Source organism: Enhydra lutris, unplaced genomic scaffold, assembly GCF_002288905.1.
Source record: "Enhydra lutris kenyoni isolate GAN:26980312 unplaced genomic scaffold, ASM228890v2 scaffoldscaffold44, whole genome shotgun sequence".
Taxonomy (NCBI): Eukaryota; Metazoa; Chordata; class Mammalia; order Carnivora; family Mustelidae; genus Enhydra; species Enhydra lutris.
The window spans coordinates 926187-945132 of NW_019154128.1; the positions used below are offsets into that span (position 1 = coordinate 926187).

Consider the following 18946-nt stretch of genomic DNA (forward strand, 5'->3'; position numbering starts at 1 on the left):
TGGACTCAACTTTTGGAAAAGTCTGCTCAGGAAAGCAGATGCCATCGTGCGATGCCCAACAGCAATGCCACTCAAATGTGAAACCTTCATGTCCCCAAAGACCAGCGGCCAGCTGTTTCTAACACACTGTTTCTCCAACTTGAGTGCGTACACCTGCCACCAGGATCCTGTTAAAAAAAAAAAAGATCCTGATGCAGCAGGTCTGGGGTGGATTCCCAGGCTGCATTTCCAGCAAACTCCAGAGAAATCTCGCTTGGAGCAGCCAGGTTCCAACAGCTCTGCCCATTGTTCCAGGATATGCCACTGGGGGGCGCCAGGCCGGCGCAGCAGCCGGGGCGGGGGAGCACCCTCGCCAAGGACTCTTCAGAATCAGTAAATCACTCCTGAAAATCCAGCCTGCTTGCCCCATGCAGAGAACCCCAGCGGTCTTTAAGACGCACAACATATTTATAAATTGTGTGGATTAACAAACCTCAAAGGCCCCGTAAATCCTGTCATCGCACTGAATGCAAGCATTACTGCATTAAGCCACATGCTTACAGCTCTCAAAGTCCTCTTGAGGAAGGTGGACAACACCGCCCGGGCCTTTTTTTTCCGCCCCGGCCCCCGCACCGCTTGTGCCAGGTCAGTGCTGGCCCGAGGACACCAGTGAGCAGGGCGGAGTCAGGCTCCACTGACTTTAGTTTTAAGGTAGCCTGGTGTGGAAATCCATGCCGATTTTCCAGGACCATGGTTTCCATCAACCCTCCCTTACTCCTCTCTTGCAGGATCTCCCCTCTGCTTGTTCAAAGCTAGGCTCCAGTGGGAGCATTATGCAGGGAAAGATGGATCGGGAGTGGACCACCCAGCGGAAACAACTGAAGAACACTTCCATCTAATGCTCTGTTCCAAGGAGACCGAATGAACCCAAAACACAAAGCACATATCGGAGTGCGGGGGGAGGGGAACTGCCCGGACACCAAATACTCATTAGACCAGAGCCAGGGAGCTTGCCATGCAGGGACCTGGTGGCCGTAGCATGCTGTCCTGGAGGCACCTGCCCAGAGAGATAGAACTCTGTCTTCCCGCCCATCTTCCCCCTTCCTCTGGGATGTGCTCAGAACGGAACGTTCTCCTGGTCGGCTCAGGGATCACAGAACAGCCAGGCACACCCCACCCAGCACCTGCAGCCCAGGGCTGTTCAGTTGACCCTGGCTGGAGCTCAATTAGGGGAACGTCTAGTACACCTGTGGACGTGCTGCGGCCTGTATGCGGTGTTTGCTGCCATGGGAGCAGCCCTGCCGGCCAGGCGCAAAGGCATCTCTAGAAGTCTGCGTGCAGCCCGGCTGTTCTCATTGTTCCTCCCTGGACCACAGGCCTGGGCACATGTGTGTCCCCAAGCCAGGCTCTGTCACCCAGCCTTGGCCAGCAAGCCCTGGCAGAAAGGGACAAGAAGAGACAAAGATGACAAATCCACAAACAGAGCCCACAGGTATTTTTTTTTTTCCCCCTGAGGAATAGCTTAAGCTCCCTTGAGTCCCTTACCAAACCGATAGATTAGCTTTGTTTTCAGTGTCATGTTTTCTTTTAAAAAGGAAAGCAGGTTCTGCTTGAGGCCGTGCCCCATGTCTCTTCTAGCACTTGACTGGATGCTATTAAAACCTCCTGTCCCACACTGGAGGGGAGCCTCGTGGTCTGCACTGAGAGCTGTCATGAGTTTAGGGATGGGGGGCATGAGAAAGCTTTGATCTGTCCTCCAGAAAGGCAAAGGAATATCTCTAAGCTCTGGACACTAGCAAGGCCCCTCCCAGGGAACCGCAGGCACAGGAAGGCCCAGTGGAGGAAGCAGAATAGCCCCTTCCAACTGTCATCAATAGCGTTCCTGCTTCAGACACCCTCCCACTCCCATGTCCCATAGTCCTGCTTCCCATCACCTCAGAGGGCAGCCACTAAAGGAAGAAGGGTGTGGCCATGGGCCTGAGAGCTGGTGGGGGGCCTGGGCTAGGATGGGCAGCCTCTGTTCTGAGCAGGTCAGCTCTGCAGTCTGCATTCATTCAAGGGCAGCCCGTGCCGGTGAGCACTCGGGTCCCGCGGGCAGGCCTGCTGCTTCCAAACCTCTTGCACCCCTCAGCATGCCTCTCTTATGGTGGGAGGGCTAAGAAGTGAGCCCAGGGACCAGTATTTGAGAAAGAAGGAAAGAAGCAGGAGCCACAGAACTCGTGGTGCCCTGCAGGAGGCAGAGACCACCCCATTCACTGTGCAGTGGTCTGTGCCCACCAGCATCTACACCTGAGGCAGCCCCGCAGGGAGAGAGACCAGGTGAAAGACCCAAGACCAGGACCTCCAGATAAGCTGGGTCCCTGGGCTCTGGAAGCGGCAAATCCCCAGGGAGGAGACGCCTCTGGTGCCGAGAGCTCTGACTTCGCAAGACGGCTCCAAGCATGGGTTGGAAGGGGTACAGGACGGCACCAGCAGCTCCCTTGCTGGCTTGGCCACCAAGCCTTCCCGGGCTTCCTAGGCCAGCCTCAGTCCCGAAGTGGTTGGGGAGGGTGTGTTCCTCACACCCCTCAGTGCTTCCCTGCAGTAGGCATGCTGTTGAAAGAGCCTGCAGACGACATTTCTCATCCAGTGGGCAACAGTTACATTCCTGGCCAACCCAAGGGATGGACCGGCCAGCTCTGAGACCTGCGGTACGAAGCGCAGTTATCCAGGAGCCAGTCCTCAGCCTGGCCCCATGCCCTCCCAAGCCTCCCTCTATTTTATTTGCAGAGATTTCTTCTTTTTTTTCTTTAATGGTTTATTTATTTGACAGAGAAAGACACAGCAAGAGAGGAAACACAAGCAGAGGAAGTGGGAGAGGGAGAAGCTGGCTCCCCCTGAGCAGGGAACCTGATGTGGGACTCGAGCCCAGGACCCTGGGAACATGACCTGAGCCGAAGGCAGACACTTAATGACTGAGCCACCCAGGGGCCCCTATTTGCAGAGATTTCTCTTTGTGAAAGGGTATAAGGACAGATGTTTCTGGCCCTGCTCTCCGGTGACACGCATGTGCAGCTAATTCAGCAGGACTCACCAGTTGGCTGTGGTCCCCATCTCCTGAGTTGCCGCATGCTGTGTGCACAGGTGGCTTTAGAGACACCAGTCACAGAGTGTGGTTTCTTCTGAGAAGCTTCTCTTAAAGAAAACATCCTACAGTCTGGAGGCCAGCGGACCAAAACCCCCGAGTCAGCGCCAGTCCTCCTTGCTGGGCTGGCTCCGGGGACCACGTGTGTGACTTTGGGGGAGGTCAGCTCATCTGCCCTTATTTGGCAGTGTGCAAGGACCCTCCATGAATTCTGCCAGCATGGGTACAGACAAAAGCCAGACAGAAGGAAACGTATTTGAAATAGGATCATTTTTATCACTGGCAAAACTCAAGTCCCGCCAAAAGGAAGGCTGACCATCAGCAAGCTGTGTTTTCTGCAGCACAATGTTTTTACTTTGTTTTAACCACACAATTCCTTAGTGACTCGATTGATCACAAAACCAGCTTCTGTTTCCCCCCTGCTGAAGTGATACTTTTTAAATAGAGAAGGGAAGATTTATGAGTCTCAGTTTTGAGGGAAGGTACAGTTCATCTCTGCTCTTAAACTGTTTGGTCACAAGTCTTTAAAAAAATGAATCACAGGAAAATCCTAAAGGAAAACATACCAAATTGTAACCTCAGGTAGTAACGCTGTCAGTGATCCCCATTTTCTCCTGAGTTTTAATGATGACACATATTACTTTTATAACTAGAAAGGGGATTAAAAATACACTCCTGTTTTACATAACTGAAGAAATTTCTCAAGTATTATTTTCCTCCTACCCTTTTGTATATATATGGACTTTTCTCATCTCTGTAGATGGCATATATTTTACTTTCATTCATAGAAAAGTGAAGTTGGTGAGACACCACTGTTAAGTCTTAGCAGATTTACTTATGTGCCTTCTTCCTGAAGAATAAGAATAACCCTTGGGAGGTCAAAGTGCTCGTTAAGGATTATGAAACACACTAAGAAATGAAAATGTTCCCCTGTCCACCGACCCCGATGCAACACCCATGTAATCGAGAATTCTAGATCTCCCAGATCTGCGGCCACACCTTGCTTTCCATCCTCAAAAGTGGGGTCTGTCCAGGTCATCCCGGGGAACACGCAGTGACTGGGTTCCCCTTGCAGGTGCAGGCACCAGCCCCGGAGTCTCGGCCAACTTCCCCAGCACCTCCGGCAGCAGCACCCTGTCTCCTTTCCAGCATGCCCACAAAGGTACGGATAGTGCTTCTGCAGGTAGCCAGCTGAAAATAAGGGGCTAGGATGAACGCATAGTGGGAGCCTGTACCGGCAGTGGGGCTCCTCGGTCCCCCCAGGAGTGGGAAGTCGGTCAAGATCTCTGCAAGGACGGGAATCCATCTCTCCGTGGGCGCCCTGGGCCCCTTAGAACACACTGGCAAGGAAGGCACACCTGGAGGGGCGGGGTGGCGCTCCGGGGACAGGCACTGGGCGGCACAGAACGAGCTTCCTGGCCATGGCGGGGCCTGATGGCAGCAGCCATTCTGTTGCTGGCTTTCAGATCAACCTGCAGAGCCCAGCACTTGCATATGCGTTTCCAAGAACTACATTTTGCTCCCCAATCCCTTAGGGATGGAAAGGCTTTGAGGAGGGAGGAGGCCCCTGAGGCTGGTCCCTCCCGCTGTCTCACGCTGCTCCTTCCTACCATCTGGCAGTTTCAGTGCCGTCCATTATTTAAGCCTATTTAAGGCCCAGGTCTCCGTGAGGTTCGGGGGCCTTCAGAGTCCCACAGCACACTCTCACACTCGCCTCAGCGTCGCCCTCCCGAACCTGGCCCTCCTGCACATTCGCAGAGCATCAAAGCAAGAAGACTTGGCCAGGATATAGGAGTCTTATTTCCGCCAGGCCCCGGGTTGGGGACAGGGAACAGCACACAACACAGCAAATATTAAATCATTTATAGCACCCATTCCTGGGGTCCAAACAGTGAATTCTTGCAGACACACCCCGCCCGGGAGGACTGGCACGGAAACCAGCAGCGCCAGGCCTACAAGCCCTGGCATCTCTTTCCAAAACAGCCTCTGCCTCCTTCAGGGGGTCCCTGGTGCTTTAGATCTTGTCCCTTCCCTGTGGAAATGGTGGGTCGCCTGGATCCTGCCTCATGAGGACCAGAATCCTGTTTATTTCAGAGAACGAGTATCAGGGCATTGCACGTGTTGACAGCAGGGATTATGGGGGAAACCAATGAGAGCCCCCTGGGGAAGGGCACCCAGTGGTGGGGGTGACAGAACAGAGGAAGAGCTGCGGCAGCGCCTGCCCTACCTTTGCCCTGGGAGGCTGATTATTGATGCTTAGGCTGAAATTGCATGAGACACAGGATAGCGTCACACCGAGGATCGAATCTCTGGCCCTCGGAGGCGACTTCTGCTTGGATGGGACTAACTGTCTTCAGGACACGTGCTCGTGGGCTTCTTCCTCTCTGCATCCCAACCCACCCCGGGCTCTCAAAGTAGTAGCACCAAGAGTTAGCACCTCAGGAACAACCGAGCAAACCCAAAGCCTGGCGTTCCTGATGCATCGTCATCAGCCTCAGTTAAGACCAGCCAGGGTTCCGGAAACGGCGGCCAAGGCAAACCTGAGGCTAAGCAAGCATTTGGGATTCTGAGGGTCCCCCAGACGCGTCCCCAGCCTTAGGCACTGCGGTCTTCTTAGAGGGCAGACTCTGCGGGCCTCAGGGTCGCCTGTAGGGAGTCCTGAGCTCTGTGTTGCCCTCTCTCCCTGCCTCCAGCAGAGCTCTCAGGCCAAGGGCATCTGGCCACCGCCCTGATCATTGCCATGTCCACCATCTTCATCATGGCCATAGCCATTGTGCTCATCATCATGTTCTACATCATGAAGACGAAGCCTTCTGCTCCAGGTGACTGGCCCCCAATGCCCCCACTCCCTCCCCGCACACCCTTGCTCTCTGACGGTTCTGCCGGCTTACCCAGTCCATGAGCCAGACTCCTCACACCTTCCCTTTCTCCAACCAGCCTGCTGCACCAGCCACCCAGTGAAGAGTGTGGAAGCCCAAGTGAGCAAGGAAGAGGAGAAGAAAGAGGCCCAAGGTCTGCAAACCGAACCTCCAAAGCACGGGTGTCCATCTAGGGTGGAGGTTGTGTGCCCCCCTTGCCCTCCCAAGAGAAGCCTGGCCTCCCAGCTGCTGGCACTCTCATGCCACCTAGAACACGGCTGCAGGGAGAGGCATCGGGGCCCCCACATCACGCTTGGCCCTGGGGGTGATGTGGCTTAGTCACTGGGAAGGCCTGCTAAAGAGGAAGTGAAGGGGAGCGGGGACGGATGAGCTCAGAGCCAGGGGCTGACTCCAGTTCCCACCCCCACCCCCCAATCTTCTCATTTGCCTGCAGACAGTGTGGTGATTTTCTCTGAGAAGGACGAATTTGAGAAGCTGACCACAGCTCCAGTAAAGACTGCCAAGAGGTAAGTCAAGCCAAAGCAGCTCCTCATCATGGGGTGGGGCACCCTCCACCCCCAGGTCAGGTCAGGGATCCTCCTGGGGTCCTGAGCAGAAAGGGGAGTAGGCATGCCAGATGGGGAGCATCCCGAGAAGCCTGGCCACTGGCCTGGAGGCTCCAAAGGGAACAGGGCCCCGGGACCAGCAAGGCAGGAGAGTACCAGGCCTCAGGGCCGCCTCTGACCTGCAGCAGGGGCCAGGCCGTGTGAGGGGCAGTTGGTCAACACCTTTCTTCAGGGCCAGCTGTCTGCCACCCCCCGCCTCGGCCTTCCTCTTCAACACTTTCTGTGTGCTGACCCGAAGCTAGAGAGTGCCCCCTTCTTCTCCAGCAGCCCACCATGGCCAACAGCAACACTGGTATCACTAGTGCTAAAGCCAGAACTGGTGTCCCTAAACCCCGAACAGCGCTGGTGATGATGATGGCTAATGGACATCTGGGACTGATTGCCCACTGGGCGCCATGCTAAGTCTGGGAGTGCCCCACGTGCAAGGTCTTCATATTACCCTGATCTGTGGGAAGCTGAAGTTTGGAAGCTGTCACGTTTCTGAGGTCGCACATCCAGGAGCAGCAGGGCCGGGGGACCAGTCCAGGCCGTCTGGCCCCACAGCCCATATTGTGCACACTCCAGACCAACCACTAACACTTGTGAAGTAAGGCCTCTTAAGGAAGAACTGGGACATGTGAGATTTTTTCCATACTTACCACACATTAGAATGTAGAATCAGCGCTGGCTTTAATATCCAGGGCAGAGGAAAGTCAACTTTTCCTTTGCCCCCTTAGATGGTCATTTGGACTCGGTCCTGTTTAGGTTCCACAAATCCACCCCATGGTGTCGGTCCCCTGTCTAGCCTCTCGCACTGAGGCCATGCGAGGCCCCAAACTAATTACAGAAAGAGCAGAGGAGCATTGTCTCCTGGCCTGGCCTCTGGCCTGCGACCTTCCCCAGGTGGGTGGACTCCTGCAAAGCCTTTCGTTTGTAGGAGGGGTCCTGAATCCAGGGTTCGTGGAGAGCTTTGGCTTTCACTGAGCACTTCCAAAGTTGTTACCTCATTTAGAAAACTCCAGCATCTCTCAAGACCCCTGATGCAAGGGTAGGAAGCAGACTTAAATCACGAAATCTGGGCATGCTGGGAAAGAAAAGAAAGTGTGGATCCTCCTGGGCAATCCCTTAGGTGGGGTCACTTCCTGTGAGTGTTTCTGTTCCCACGACTCCTTTTCTGAGCCCCAGGCTGGGCCAGGCTGGGCCAGGCTGGGCAGGACTGCAGGGGCTGGCTCGGCAGTGTGCCTCCCCGGGACGAGGCTCTCCTCCACCCTCCCGTCTGTCCAGCCTCATGTTGTGGCAGCCTCTCCCCTTCTGGGTTCCAGCCTTTGCTCATTCTCAAAAGTAGGAGAGAAGAGTACCCAAAGGGCAGGGATGTATCTCTAGGACTTAAGTTTCGTCTAAGGACTGGGGAAAAGGGGGACTTGGAAGAACATTTGGAAAAATAATACTTGTTTCATATGTAAATATCAAATAAAAATGAAAACAGGACAGTCGTGCTGTAAAAGACAAGGCACAGAGATCCTGTCCTCTCTGTCTGCTCTCGGGCCTTAGCGGAAGGACCTGGAGCTGTCAGTAATCTCTGGGGACAACTGTGCTTTTGTTCCTAGCCTGCTGTCGGGTGGGGACCGCGGCAGGCCAGCCAACTCCGAGAGAGGCCCTGAACTTACTGAGCCTCACCTGCATCCCCCCTCTAGGGTTGCATTGACTGCGGGCTTCATTACCGTAACCCAGTGGCTAGAAAAGAATTCTTTGTAATTTGTCAGCCAGACCACAGGAAGCGAACAGGATGCCTTAAAAAAAGAATGTTGTTTTTCAGATATTTGGAATGATTTTGAGAGTTTCAGCTCCAACCCACATGTGCCTAGGGCAGTGGACGGTGGGCCGTGGTGGAACGTGGGCCCACCTGGCTTCCTGGGGGAGCTCCTGAGGCCCCGTCGCAGCTTGCTGTGACCCTGCCCACAGCGCACATGTTTCAGCAGGTCACCCCCTGGTAACAGGGGGGGTCCCCAGGAAGGCTCATTCAGCTTTGTTTTGGATTGTTCTGGAGAACTTGCCCAGATTCTGCGCCGGCCACAAAACCTGTTTGCCTTTAGACCCACGGCTGAACTTGGAGCAGGCCTGCATTGAAACAGGAAGCTGGGACCTATTCGGGAAGGCTTAGCTGAGCCAGGTCAGGGGGACAGATGAGCAGATGCTGTCCCCCTCCCTGATAAACCCCAGCCCTGTGGGGGACCCCGCAGCCACCCTGCAGCCAGGTCACCAGTTGGGAGGAGAGCAGAGGACGAGGAGTAGCAGGTGTGGTGTGTCTCTCTCACCTAGTGCCCAGGAGCTGCTGGTCCCCACACCCCAATCGATCATCTTCCCACTGGGAGAACGTGTCAGGGACACTGCTAACAAGCACCCTCCTGTTCCCACAGCGAGAACGACGCGTCATCGGAGAATGAGCAGCTGCTGAGCCGGAGCCTAGACAGTGACGAGGAGCCAGCCTCTGACAAGCAGGGCTCCCCAGAGTTGTGCCTCTTGTCGCTGGTCCACCTGGCCCGGGAGAAGTCGGCGGCCACCAAGTCAGCCGGGGTGAGGCCCCAGTGCTGCTCCTTGCACACTCATTGTCGCCCAGGGAGACAGAGGCATGAGGCAGGCAGGCCAGAGGAACCTAGATAGGGTGGTGGGCTGAAAGCAAAAAAATGGGAAACTTGTCTTTGTATCACCTAGCTTTATAGAAGAAAATGGAAGCTAGTAAGCAAAGAGAGAAATGTTAAAATTGCTTGGAATACCGTAGGACAAAAAAAACTTTTGTAAGTGTATGGGCATGTGTCTAAGCAGACCAAAAAACCCCCACAAAACACACACACACACTCTCACATATATACATACACCCAGTGTGCACACTCACACATACATATACACCCCCAGAGTGTACACACATTCACCCCCAGAGTGTACACACATTCACACCCAGAGTATTCACACACACACACACACACACACCCAGAGTGTATACACTCACACTTATACACACCAGCATACATACTCACATGCACACACACCCAGTGTATACACACACACACCCAGTGTATACACTCACACATACACACACACTGCTGAGTGTACACACTCATGCATACATAATATGCATTTTGCATGTAAAATGGTCCAAAGAGCTTGTCGCCCAAAGCAGGCCACCCAGAAGGAGCCGTGGCAGGGTGCACGGGCAGAGGGGCACAGCGCTGCCCAGGCTGCCTGAGCATGCAGCACGTGGTTCACTGGCAGCCTGATCCAAGCGTAGGTCAGTGTGCGGCTAGGTAATGTTGTTAATGGTGAACATGTCCCCGCCTGGGAAGCTGGTCCGGACAGGGATGCCACACTCTGCGCTGCCCTCAGTCCGGGGACATCTGTCATGGCACCCATCACTTGCAGGGACCCTGGAGGTCTATGGAGTTGTTCTGAGAGGTACCAGCTCCTGTGGGGCATGGAAACTTTCAGCCAGGACCCTTCCTGTGCCGATCCAGCATGGCCTCATGTCCTTACCCGGAGCGGTGGGCTCTGGGAGAAGAGTCTGTGGATGGCTGCAGACACAGCCATGGCATCTCAGGCCCCCACTGGCCAGCTGGGGTCCCCACCACTCACCCTCCCACACAGACTGATGCCAGGTGTCTTGTGAGCCTGAACGTCCAAGGGACCCTAAAGAGCAGCTCCACCTCTGAACACGGAAGGTACACGAATTTCCTGATGAGACGGTCATGTGAGGGCGCCAGTCAGCATTTCTGACTCTCAGTTGGGAGAGCAGCTGCCAGCACTGGGCTGGAGAACGGGCATTTTTGTGGGCTTCCACTTTCTCTTATTCCGAAAATTAACATACCCTTAACTTTTCCCATAGATTCAAAGTCGAAGGAAAAAGATATTGGACGTGTACGCCAATGTGTGTGGAGTCGTTGAAGGTAGGCATGGACATGCTCTTTGGGGATCTGTACCCCAGATCTCCCCAAGGATCTTGCCCCAACCATCAGCTTGGAGGAGGTGGCTCTGGCAGGAGTCCCAAGGTCCCACGGGGACCAGAAAGGCCACCACCACCCCCAGCTTGTCACGTTCCTCATCCCAGTGGCTGGCGAACCCACATCATGTGTGAAGGGGCGTGGAATTTGGCATCAAACTATTTAAGGCCTTTTCTCTGGCAATCCCCAAGCCCCTTTCCCTCTCAGGACCAGGAGATGACACCCAGCCAGCCCTGGGACAGAGCCTCCCTGGGGGACCATGGAGTCAGGAGAGAACAGTAGTGGAAGGAGCCGGCGTCCTCCAGTGTCCGTCAGACGCTGCCCTGCTCTGGTGTTTTCAGTCACTTACCCAGTCATTAGCAGGCCCTTTCCTTGCCCTTTCCTTGGGTACCTGCTCCCCTCCTCAAAGATGCTTCCCGAGCCAGCAGAGTCAGGCTGTTTCACAACAACTACACGTTGTGTCTGGGCAGCAGGACTAGAAATATAAGCATTTCAACCTAAAACCAGAATCCACAGTTCCCATTTCTTCCAAATCTAGGCTCTAAATTACCTTTGTCTTCACCCAGGGGACAAAACCCCTCATCGCTGAGGTTAGGAAATGCTCCCCAGCTTCACCAGGCCACTTGATCCTGGTCTCACGGGCATCCCTCCTTGGACTTCTGGGTCTGGCCCAGGCAGGAGGAGTGGAGCCAGGGGGCCTCTCATTTCTCCGCAGAAGTGGAGCTCAGCACACCAAGCCCGGGGAAGCCTTGCTGGCTGAGTGCTCCTTTAGCCAGAGGTAACTTCCAGGGGCCAAGACCTCAACTTGCCTGCCTGTTGAAACACAGCATCTCTCCAAATGAACAATGCCCCATGTCTGATAAGCCTGGCATGGCCGCCCTATGATGGATGGTCTGCGGTTTGCATTCCATTACCCTGGAAAGTTCTTCTCTGTTCCAAAAGATGTCTTGGCTTTTAGCACCCATCCCTGGTACAATGGTTTTCAGATTAATTTCGGGAACCCCACAGAAAAGAGGAGACTTTCCAGTGAGACTGGGAGGATGAAGTGTGTGAGCCCCATGTGCCTGACCACCCTCTCTCAGCCTGGGGTGTGTAGTGTGCTTATCAACCCTTAGGGACCCTCACATCACCAAGGCAGAGAACCTTAGACCAGTGCCCAGTCCTGGGGGAATAGTATATTCACCCAGACACTCACCCAGAGTTTTCCACTATTTGCCCTCTGCCCAGCCCAGCCCCCAAATGCCCCCAAGATCCTGATGTAATTTGGCTGGGGTGAGTCTCCGACATCCATTTCTTTTGTTTGTTTTTAATTAAACTTGTAATTCTGAGATCACAGCAGATTCACATGTGGTGGTAGGACACTATACAGAGAGTTCCCGTGGACCCTTTCCTCAGTGTTCCTCGAGACCATCCCTCTGAACCATCTCTGAAAGTCACAATCAGAACATTGACATTGATACCCAAAGGCAGAGCCCATTTCTCTCACCACAAGGATCCCTCTGGATACCCTTTTTAGCCTCACTCTCTCCCCCACTTCCCGACCTCTCCTTAGCCACAGGCAACCGCTAATCTGTTCATTTCTACAGTTTTGTCATTTTGTGAACATTAAGTGGACTCAGGCACTGTGTAGACTCTTGCCAAAGGCCCTTTTCCTCCACCTAATTCCCAGGAGACTCATGCAGATTGTTGTGTGTTGTAGATTTTTCCTCATACCCCTAGTACCTGCCCACATCATGAACGAATCACAACTCATCGAAGCATTCATCCATTTAAGAACATCTTGGTTGTTGCTGGTTTGGGGCTATTATGAATAAAGCCACTATAAAGAGCCATGAATAGATTTTTATGTGAACATAAGTCATCATTTCACTGGATAAATGCCCAGGAGTACAGTTGTTGGGTTGTATGATAGTTGTATGTTTTGTGTTTTTAAAAACTGCTGGGGCGCCTGAGTGGCCCGGTCGGTTGAGCGTCCGACTCTTGGTTTTGACTCAGGTCGTGATCTCAGGGTCGTGGGGTCGAGCCCAGCCTTGGGTTCCAAGCTTGGCACAGCACAGAGTCTGCCTGTGATTCTCTCTCTCTCTCTCTGCCCCTCCCACTCATGCTGTCTCTGTCTCTGTCTCTCTTTCTCTCTCAAGTAAATAAATAAATCTTTAAAAAAAAAAAAAACTCCAAACGGTTTTCCAAAATGCCTGTACCGTGTCCATCCCCACCAGCAATGTGTGAGTCATCCTGTTCCTTTACTTTCTTGCCAGCATTTGGTAGTAGTGCTGTTTTTTATTTTAGTCACTCAGATAGTTATGTTTTCTTATCTCATGGTGGTCTGAATTTACATTTCCCTAATGTAGCATCTTTTCATGAGGTCATTGCCATCTGTATGTCCTCTTCAGTAAAATGTTTCACTCTGTCTTTTGCCCATTTTCCAAATGGATTGTGGAGGGTTTTGCTGTAACCTTTGTTGGATATGTGATTTGCAGTTATTTTCTCCACTCTGTAGGTTGTCTTTCCATTCTCTTAATAGGGTCTTTCACAGAAAGGTGAAATTTTGGTAAGATTGTGTTTTTTATAGATTGTGTTTTTTTGTATCCAGGCTAAGATCTCTTTGCCTAGTCCTAGATCACAAAGATATTTTCTTGTGATTGTTTTCTAAAAAGTTTTATCATTTTGTTTTGCCTTTGAGTCCATGATCAGTTGGAGTTAATTTTTATAAAAGATGTGAGACTTAGACTGAGGTGAGTTTTTGTTTTATTTTGTTTTGCTGTTTGTTCATTTGTTGTTTTTGCCTTTAGATGTCCAGTAGCTCTAGCACCATTTTTTGGGAAAAACTATATTTTGTCTGTTCAATTGCTTTTGCGCCTTTGTCAAAAATCAGCTTGGGCATATTTGTGTGGGTCTAGTTTATCATTTAAGATTGCTACTTTATTTTTTGTTTACTCTTTTTTGTTTCTGTTTTTCATTTTCTCTATTTTCTTTTTCCTGCTTTCCTTTGGGTCACTTGAACATATTTTAGAAATCCATTTTGGTGTTGTTTTGAGTGAGGCACTTTATAAGTTCTGAGTACATAGCCTTTTCCATAGCTATTTTAGGATGATTGGGGTCATCCCTTTACTAGTTTGAATGAAATATAAAAAACTTCCCTTTATGTCCTTTCCTGTTTAAAGTTGTCTTAAATATTTCCTCTACATATATTCAGAACCACATCGGTTGTTTCAACTAGCAAACATAATTCAGAAAACCTAAAAGGAAAAGGAAAGCTATTGTGTTTACCAATATTTTTGCTTACCATGCTCTTTTCTGATATTCCAAGGTTCCTTCTTTCATGCTTTCCTTTCTGTTGAGAAACTTCTTTTAGTCATTCTTTTAAGGTAGTTCTGTTGGTGACAAATTCTTGGTTTTCCCTTCATCCTGAGGTTGCCTTGATTTCCCCTTCATTCTTGGAGGCTATTTTCACTGGGTATGGGACACTATGTTGACAGTTCTTTCCTTTCTGTAGTTGAAAATACTGTGCCATGTTCCTCTGGTCTCCAGGTTTCTGATGAGAAATCCACTGACCTTCTAATTCTTTTCCACTGTAGGTAAGGTGTTGATTTTTTTTTTTTCTGCCTTCAAGACTTCTTTGTCTTTAGCTTTCAAGAGTTTATGATGTGTCTTGATGTGAATTTCTTTGGGTGTATCCTGTTTGGAGTTTTTTCAGCTTCTTGAATCTGTAGGCTTATGTCACTTTCCAAGTTTGGGAAGTTTTCAGCCATTATTTCCTTTTTCATCCATACCCTCTCTCTCCTCTTCTAGGCCTCCATGGCACAAATGTGAGATCTTTTGTTTCAGCCCCACAGGTCCTTGGGACTCTGTTTTTTAGTTTATTTTATATCTGTTGTTCAGATAAATAATTTCAATTCTATTATCCAGTTAACTAATTCTTTCCTCTGTCTATATTCTGCCATTGAGCTTATCTACTCAGCTTTTGATCTCATTTATTGTCTTTTTGTGGTTCTAACATTGCCACTTAGTTCTTCTTTATATTTTCTATCTTTTGTGAGGCTTTCATTTTTTCATTTGTTTCAAGCATGCATGTAATTATTTGTTGAAGCATTTTTATCATGACTTCTTTAAAATATGTATCAGATAATTCTAATATTTCTGTTATCTCTGGTTTTGTCTTTTTTCATTCATTTGAGATCTTCCTAGCCATCAACAACAATAGAGGATTTGGCTGACTTGCCTCACATTCTTTTTGGAAATATTTTCAAAAATAAAATTAAGAACATTTGAGATCTGCCTAGTTCTTGATGTGATGAGTGGGTTTCTACTGAAACTAGAAGATTTATGTCACGTTCTGAGACTCTGAATTTTATTTAAGCTTTCTGATGTAGCTTGTTTCTTCTGATATCTCTGTGGTGGTAGATGTCTAGGTTCCCATTCACTCTTCATTGACACCCAAGTAGGGGCTTCTTTTTGTTCCTGGCAGGGGGGTGGGGTGGGAATCTGTTTCTCTGTGTGGTCTCCACTAAGACACTGGAGTGGGCAGGCTCTCAACTTGGCCTTCCTTAATAACTGGTGCAGTCTTAGAGCCTTCTGAAGGTGGACCTCCAGACTCTTACAGCCTTTGCTGGCCTTAGTGGGGACTGGGCCACAGTTTTCTCTGTGGTGTTCAGCTGTAACAAGTGGGTATTGTCTATAAATGTTTTCTTCTTGATGAGCTTCTCTTTTCCTAATGCTTTGGCTGAGAAAGCAGGCCTCTGTTGGGGTTATTTTTGTTTGTTATTGGTATTTCTGGGTTGCTGGACTCTTCATCTCTATGTCTGTGATAATGAGGCAAAAGGAAACCAAGGAACTCAGCACTATGTCACGCATCATTGCTCTACTCCCAAGACCCCCACCAGTCTGTCTTTTTTCTCCATAGAGTCTCTTTATGTTTGCTTTGTACATACCATTCAGGGTTTTTAGCTGTACTTACCAGGTGGAAAAGGGAAAAACATATTTACTCCATCATCCAAAAGTGAAAATACATCATCCCCCCCCACCCCAATATCCCAGGTAAGTCTAATGTGCAGGGAAGGCTGAGAACCATCAGATGGTGGTGACTTGGCTCAGGTAGCACCAACTTCAGGCTATCTTTGAAAGTACCTTCATAAAGGTGATTGCTATCCCCATAAAGGGATGTGATACTGTTCCTTTGACTCCCTCCTCAGCGTAGCTCCAGGGGAAACAAGGTCACCCAACTAAAGGTAGCCCATGCTCAGGACTTTGGTGACTGCTAACAGTGGTATTGAGGGGATTACTCTAACATTGCGGCGGCTATTTTCCTAGGAGGAGAGGGGGCTATTACTGAGATTAGGATACTTGGGCTTCTCTTGGGGCTGGCAAAGTCCTGGGTGTAGTTAACCTCAAGCTATGCATTTATTTTGTGTGGTTCTCTGCATCTGTGTTTTATTTTAAAAAATTTTTTTAAAGTTTTAAAAATAATTTTTAATTGTGTTGTGCTTCTGTTAATTGCCATTCACAATGTCTGATGGTGGCCCTTTGTCTCTGCAGGTCTCAGCCCCACAGAGCTGCCATTTGACTGCCTTGAAAAGACAAGCCGAATGCTCAGCTCCACGTACAACTCCGAGAAGGCTGTTGTGAAAACATGGCGCCACCTGGCCGAGAGCTTTGGACTGAAGAGGGATGAGATTGGGGGCATGACAGATGGCATGCAGCTCTTTGACCGCATCAGCACAGCAGGCTACAGCATCCCAGAGCTGCTAACAAAACTGGTGCAGATCGAGCGGCTAGATGCTGTGGAGTCCTTATGTGCGGACATACTCGAGTGGGCCGGGCTTGTGCCCCCAGCCTCCCAACCACCCACGACATCCTGAGGAGCCGGCCTGTGGGCTGTCCTCCCTGGGAGGCACCAAGGATCCAACAAGGGCTCTGGAGCTGTGAGTGCTGCCAACAGACTGATAAGAATTGAGGCTTTTTCTGCTGTCACCAGGCTTTGCCCTAAGCTGTTCCCAGGAACAAGAGGAAATGAGGCCCATCTTCTAATCTAACCAAAGATAAAATATTAAAGCTGGGATGTTCCCAGCTCCCCACCTGTACCTCACCGGGCAGGATGAATATTTATTCATGAACTCATTCAAGGGACATTGCTGGGTGCTCAGATGAACCAAACAATGTGGGGATGACAGAGGTGAAGAATCTGTTCCTGTCTTTAAGGAGTTTACAACCTAGGGAGAGATAGAAGACGTGTTTACAAACCACCTTGCTAGAAGACATCAAAGAGTCTGGGTGAGGGGATGCTAAGAAAATGTGAGAGAAGTTCTGAGGGAGGAGATGGCTCCCCAAGCATGATGAAGGAGGGAAGCCTCATGAGGAAAGCAGCTTGAAAGCCTGGTGACATGTCTACAAAAGGCAGACACCCCACTCCATGTATTGTGTCAGGTTTGATAGTTGTCTGTGGCTTCTTTGGGATAACTTTGCCTGTTCTTTACGCCATCTGTATTCCTACAGCCCTTCCAGGCACTGATGGAAGAGTTCACTCTGTGGTCTGCCTTCTGTCACTGATATACAAGGTGTGTGTTTGTTCAGTCAGGTAGACCTGTGTCCAATCTGTGGCCAGTTTCTACTGCATGAGTCCCGGGCCTGGGACCCGGTGATTTTGTATTACACATGAATTGCTTTCCACTCTCATCCTTAGTCAGGTTTGACCCTTTGTGGGAAGCATTGCTCAAGAACACAATCCATGATGTGTCAGCCTGTTTTAGCTTCACACAGAAAGGAGTGGTCTGCTGTATGTATAAAGAGAAATGGTGACTTCCTAAGAGTTCAGCCAAGCACAATTGTAGATTCTGAGCATCCAAGACTTGTGGATGAGACTTGAGGCATGAAAGCTTCTGAACCAGTCGAGGAAAGTGGGCCTCACAGCACAGGGACGGCCTGGGCTTGGAATCAGGGACCTGGTTCTAGTTGTGCCAACTTGGACCATTTTCTTCTCCTTCCCAGGCTTCAGTGTCTCTTCTGCTAAGAAGAGGTTAGCCTGTGGCTCTGCAATCAGGGGAAGTAAGGTGCAGGTGGGCAACAGGGAAGTAGGGCTGTAGGAAATGCCAGGCCTTCAAGGTGCACATCCAAGTGAATACCGGGAGTCATCAAGTAAAATGAGACTAGAAGCAGAAGAACTCAGAGTAACTATAGTTGTTTAACATATGTTTAGAGTTCAATAAACTGGCATTGTTCTTGGAAGATTCTCTTACCACACGTGCTGTTGCCAAGAGCGTGGGAGCCAGTGTAGTGATCATACCAGGGGGTTAATTTAGAGTTCATGCTGAGCTTCCTAATGACAGATCTATGGGTTATTACTAAATTAAAACCAGTCTCTGGCTTACAAAGTGATGTTTTTAAAATTACAAGTCGCATGACTGAGCAAATGCTTTGGGGGGAGGAAATCAGTCATATGTTCAGAGCCAACAAGCAATTTCCCACCAATGAATGTAGAACATACTGTGATAGGATCATAATTAGGTCCTGAATATTTAATATCATCATTTGCTGTGTCTGTTTGCTGCTGTTTTTCAAAACCTATCTGGTATATCCTGCAAGCTAAATACTCCATGGCAAAACTTAATTTTCCTTTTAATTCCTCTTTGAAATTCTATGGCGCCCCTTTCTCATGCTTTGTGATGATGATGATGAGAGGCTCCCCCTGAACCAGGCAGCAAATGTCACATGTGATGAGCGTACCATTCCAGGGAGACAACCTGCAGTTTCCCAAGAACAACATTCTCAGTGAAGGAGCAGGGGGGGCTGTTCCCAGGCCCGGAGCCTGGCCTCATTTCATGGGGCTGGATGTCCAGCCAGCATCACGCCACGTTTTGGTGACTCTAAACTTGCCATTTTTAGGGAGCTCATCCTTACAGAGTTAAACATTCCTTTGTCATTCACTTATTTGGAAACAAATCCAAGAAAAGTCTATTTTGATGGACGTTAGCCTACGTTATGGAATTCAAATCAATGAGACCACAATGATTATCACTGACTAGAGCCGGGAATTCCACCTTGCCATTCTGTATGGAGACAGGCATTGTTTTGCTATCCTTAAAAACATTTAGGGAACACCCGAGGCTAAGAGCTATGGGTCCTAGCCAGTGAAGTCTTAATTTTCAATAATTTTGTCTAATTTTGTATATATAACTTATTATATTTTACAATTTCAATAAACTAATAAAAAGGAGATCGACAGATTGCTACAATGTGAGTTCTTTCTGGGGGTGGATGGAGGGAGGAGGTGGGTGAGTGGAGAAGCCTTTGATTACTCTGGTCCTGGTTATTGCCTGTGTATGATGAGACTGCAAGATTGTGACCAGCCTAAATGAATTGCCTACATTTTTATGGCCTAGGTCATGTGTTTGACAG

The 18946-nt window shown here is 49.9% G+C and overlaps 1 protein-coding gene across 1 annotated transcript in view; it reads left to right on the plus strand.

The window, feature by feature from the left end:
* LOC111155892 (ectodysplasin A receptor) overlaps positions 1 to 18685 on the plus strand; it is a 31819-nt gene extending 13134 nt beyond the window's left edge. The window contains exons 5-11 of the mRNA XM_022516348.1: positions 4179 to 4265; positions 5800 to 5925; positions 6041 to 6115; positions 6416 to 6488; positions 8984 to 9140; positions 10444 to 10504; positions 16091 to 18685. Coding sequence (XP_022372056.1) covers positions 4179 to 4265; positions 5800 to 5925; positions 6041 to 6115; positions 6416 to 6488; positions 8984 to 9140; positions 10444 to 10504; positions 16091 to 16413 — 902 coding nt within the window. The 3' untranslated portion in view covers positions 16414 to 18685. The remainder of the gene's footprint in view (positions 1 to 4178; positions 4266 to 5799; positions 5926 to 6040; positions 6116 to 6415; positions 6489 to 8983; positions 9141 to 10443; positions 10505 to 16090) is intronic.
* Positions 18686 to 18946: the final 261 nt, after the last annotated feature.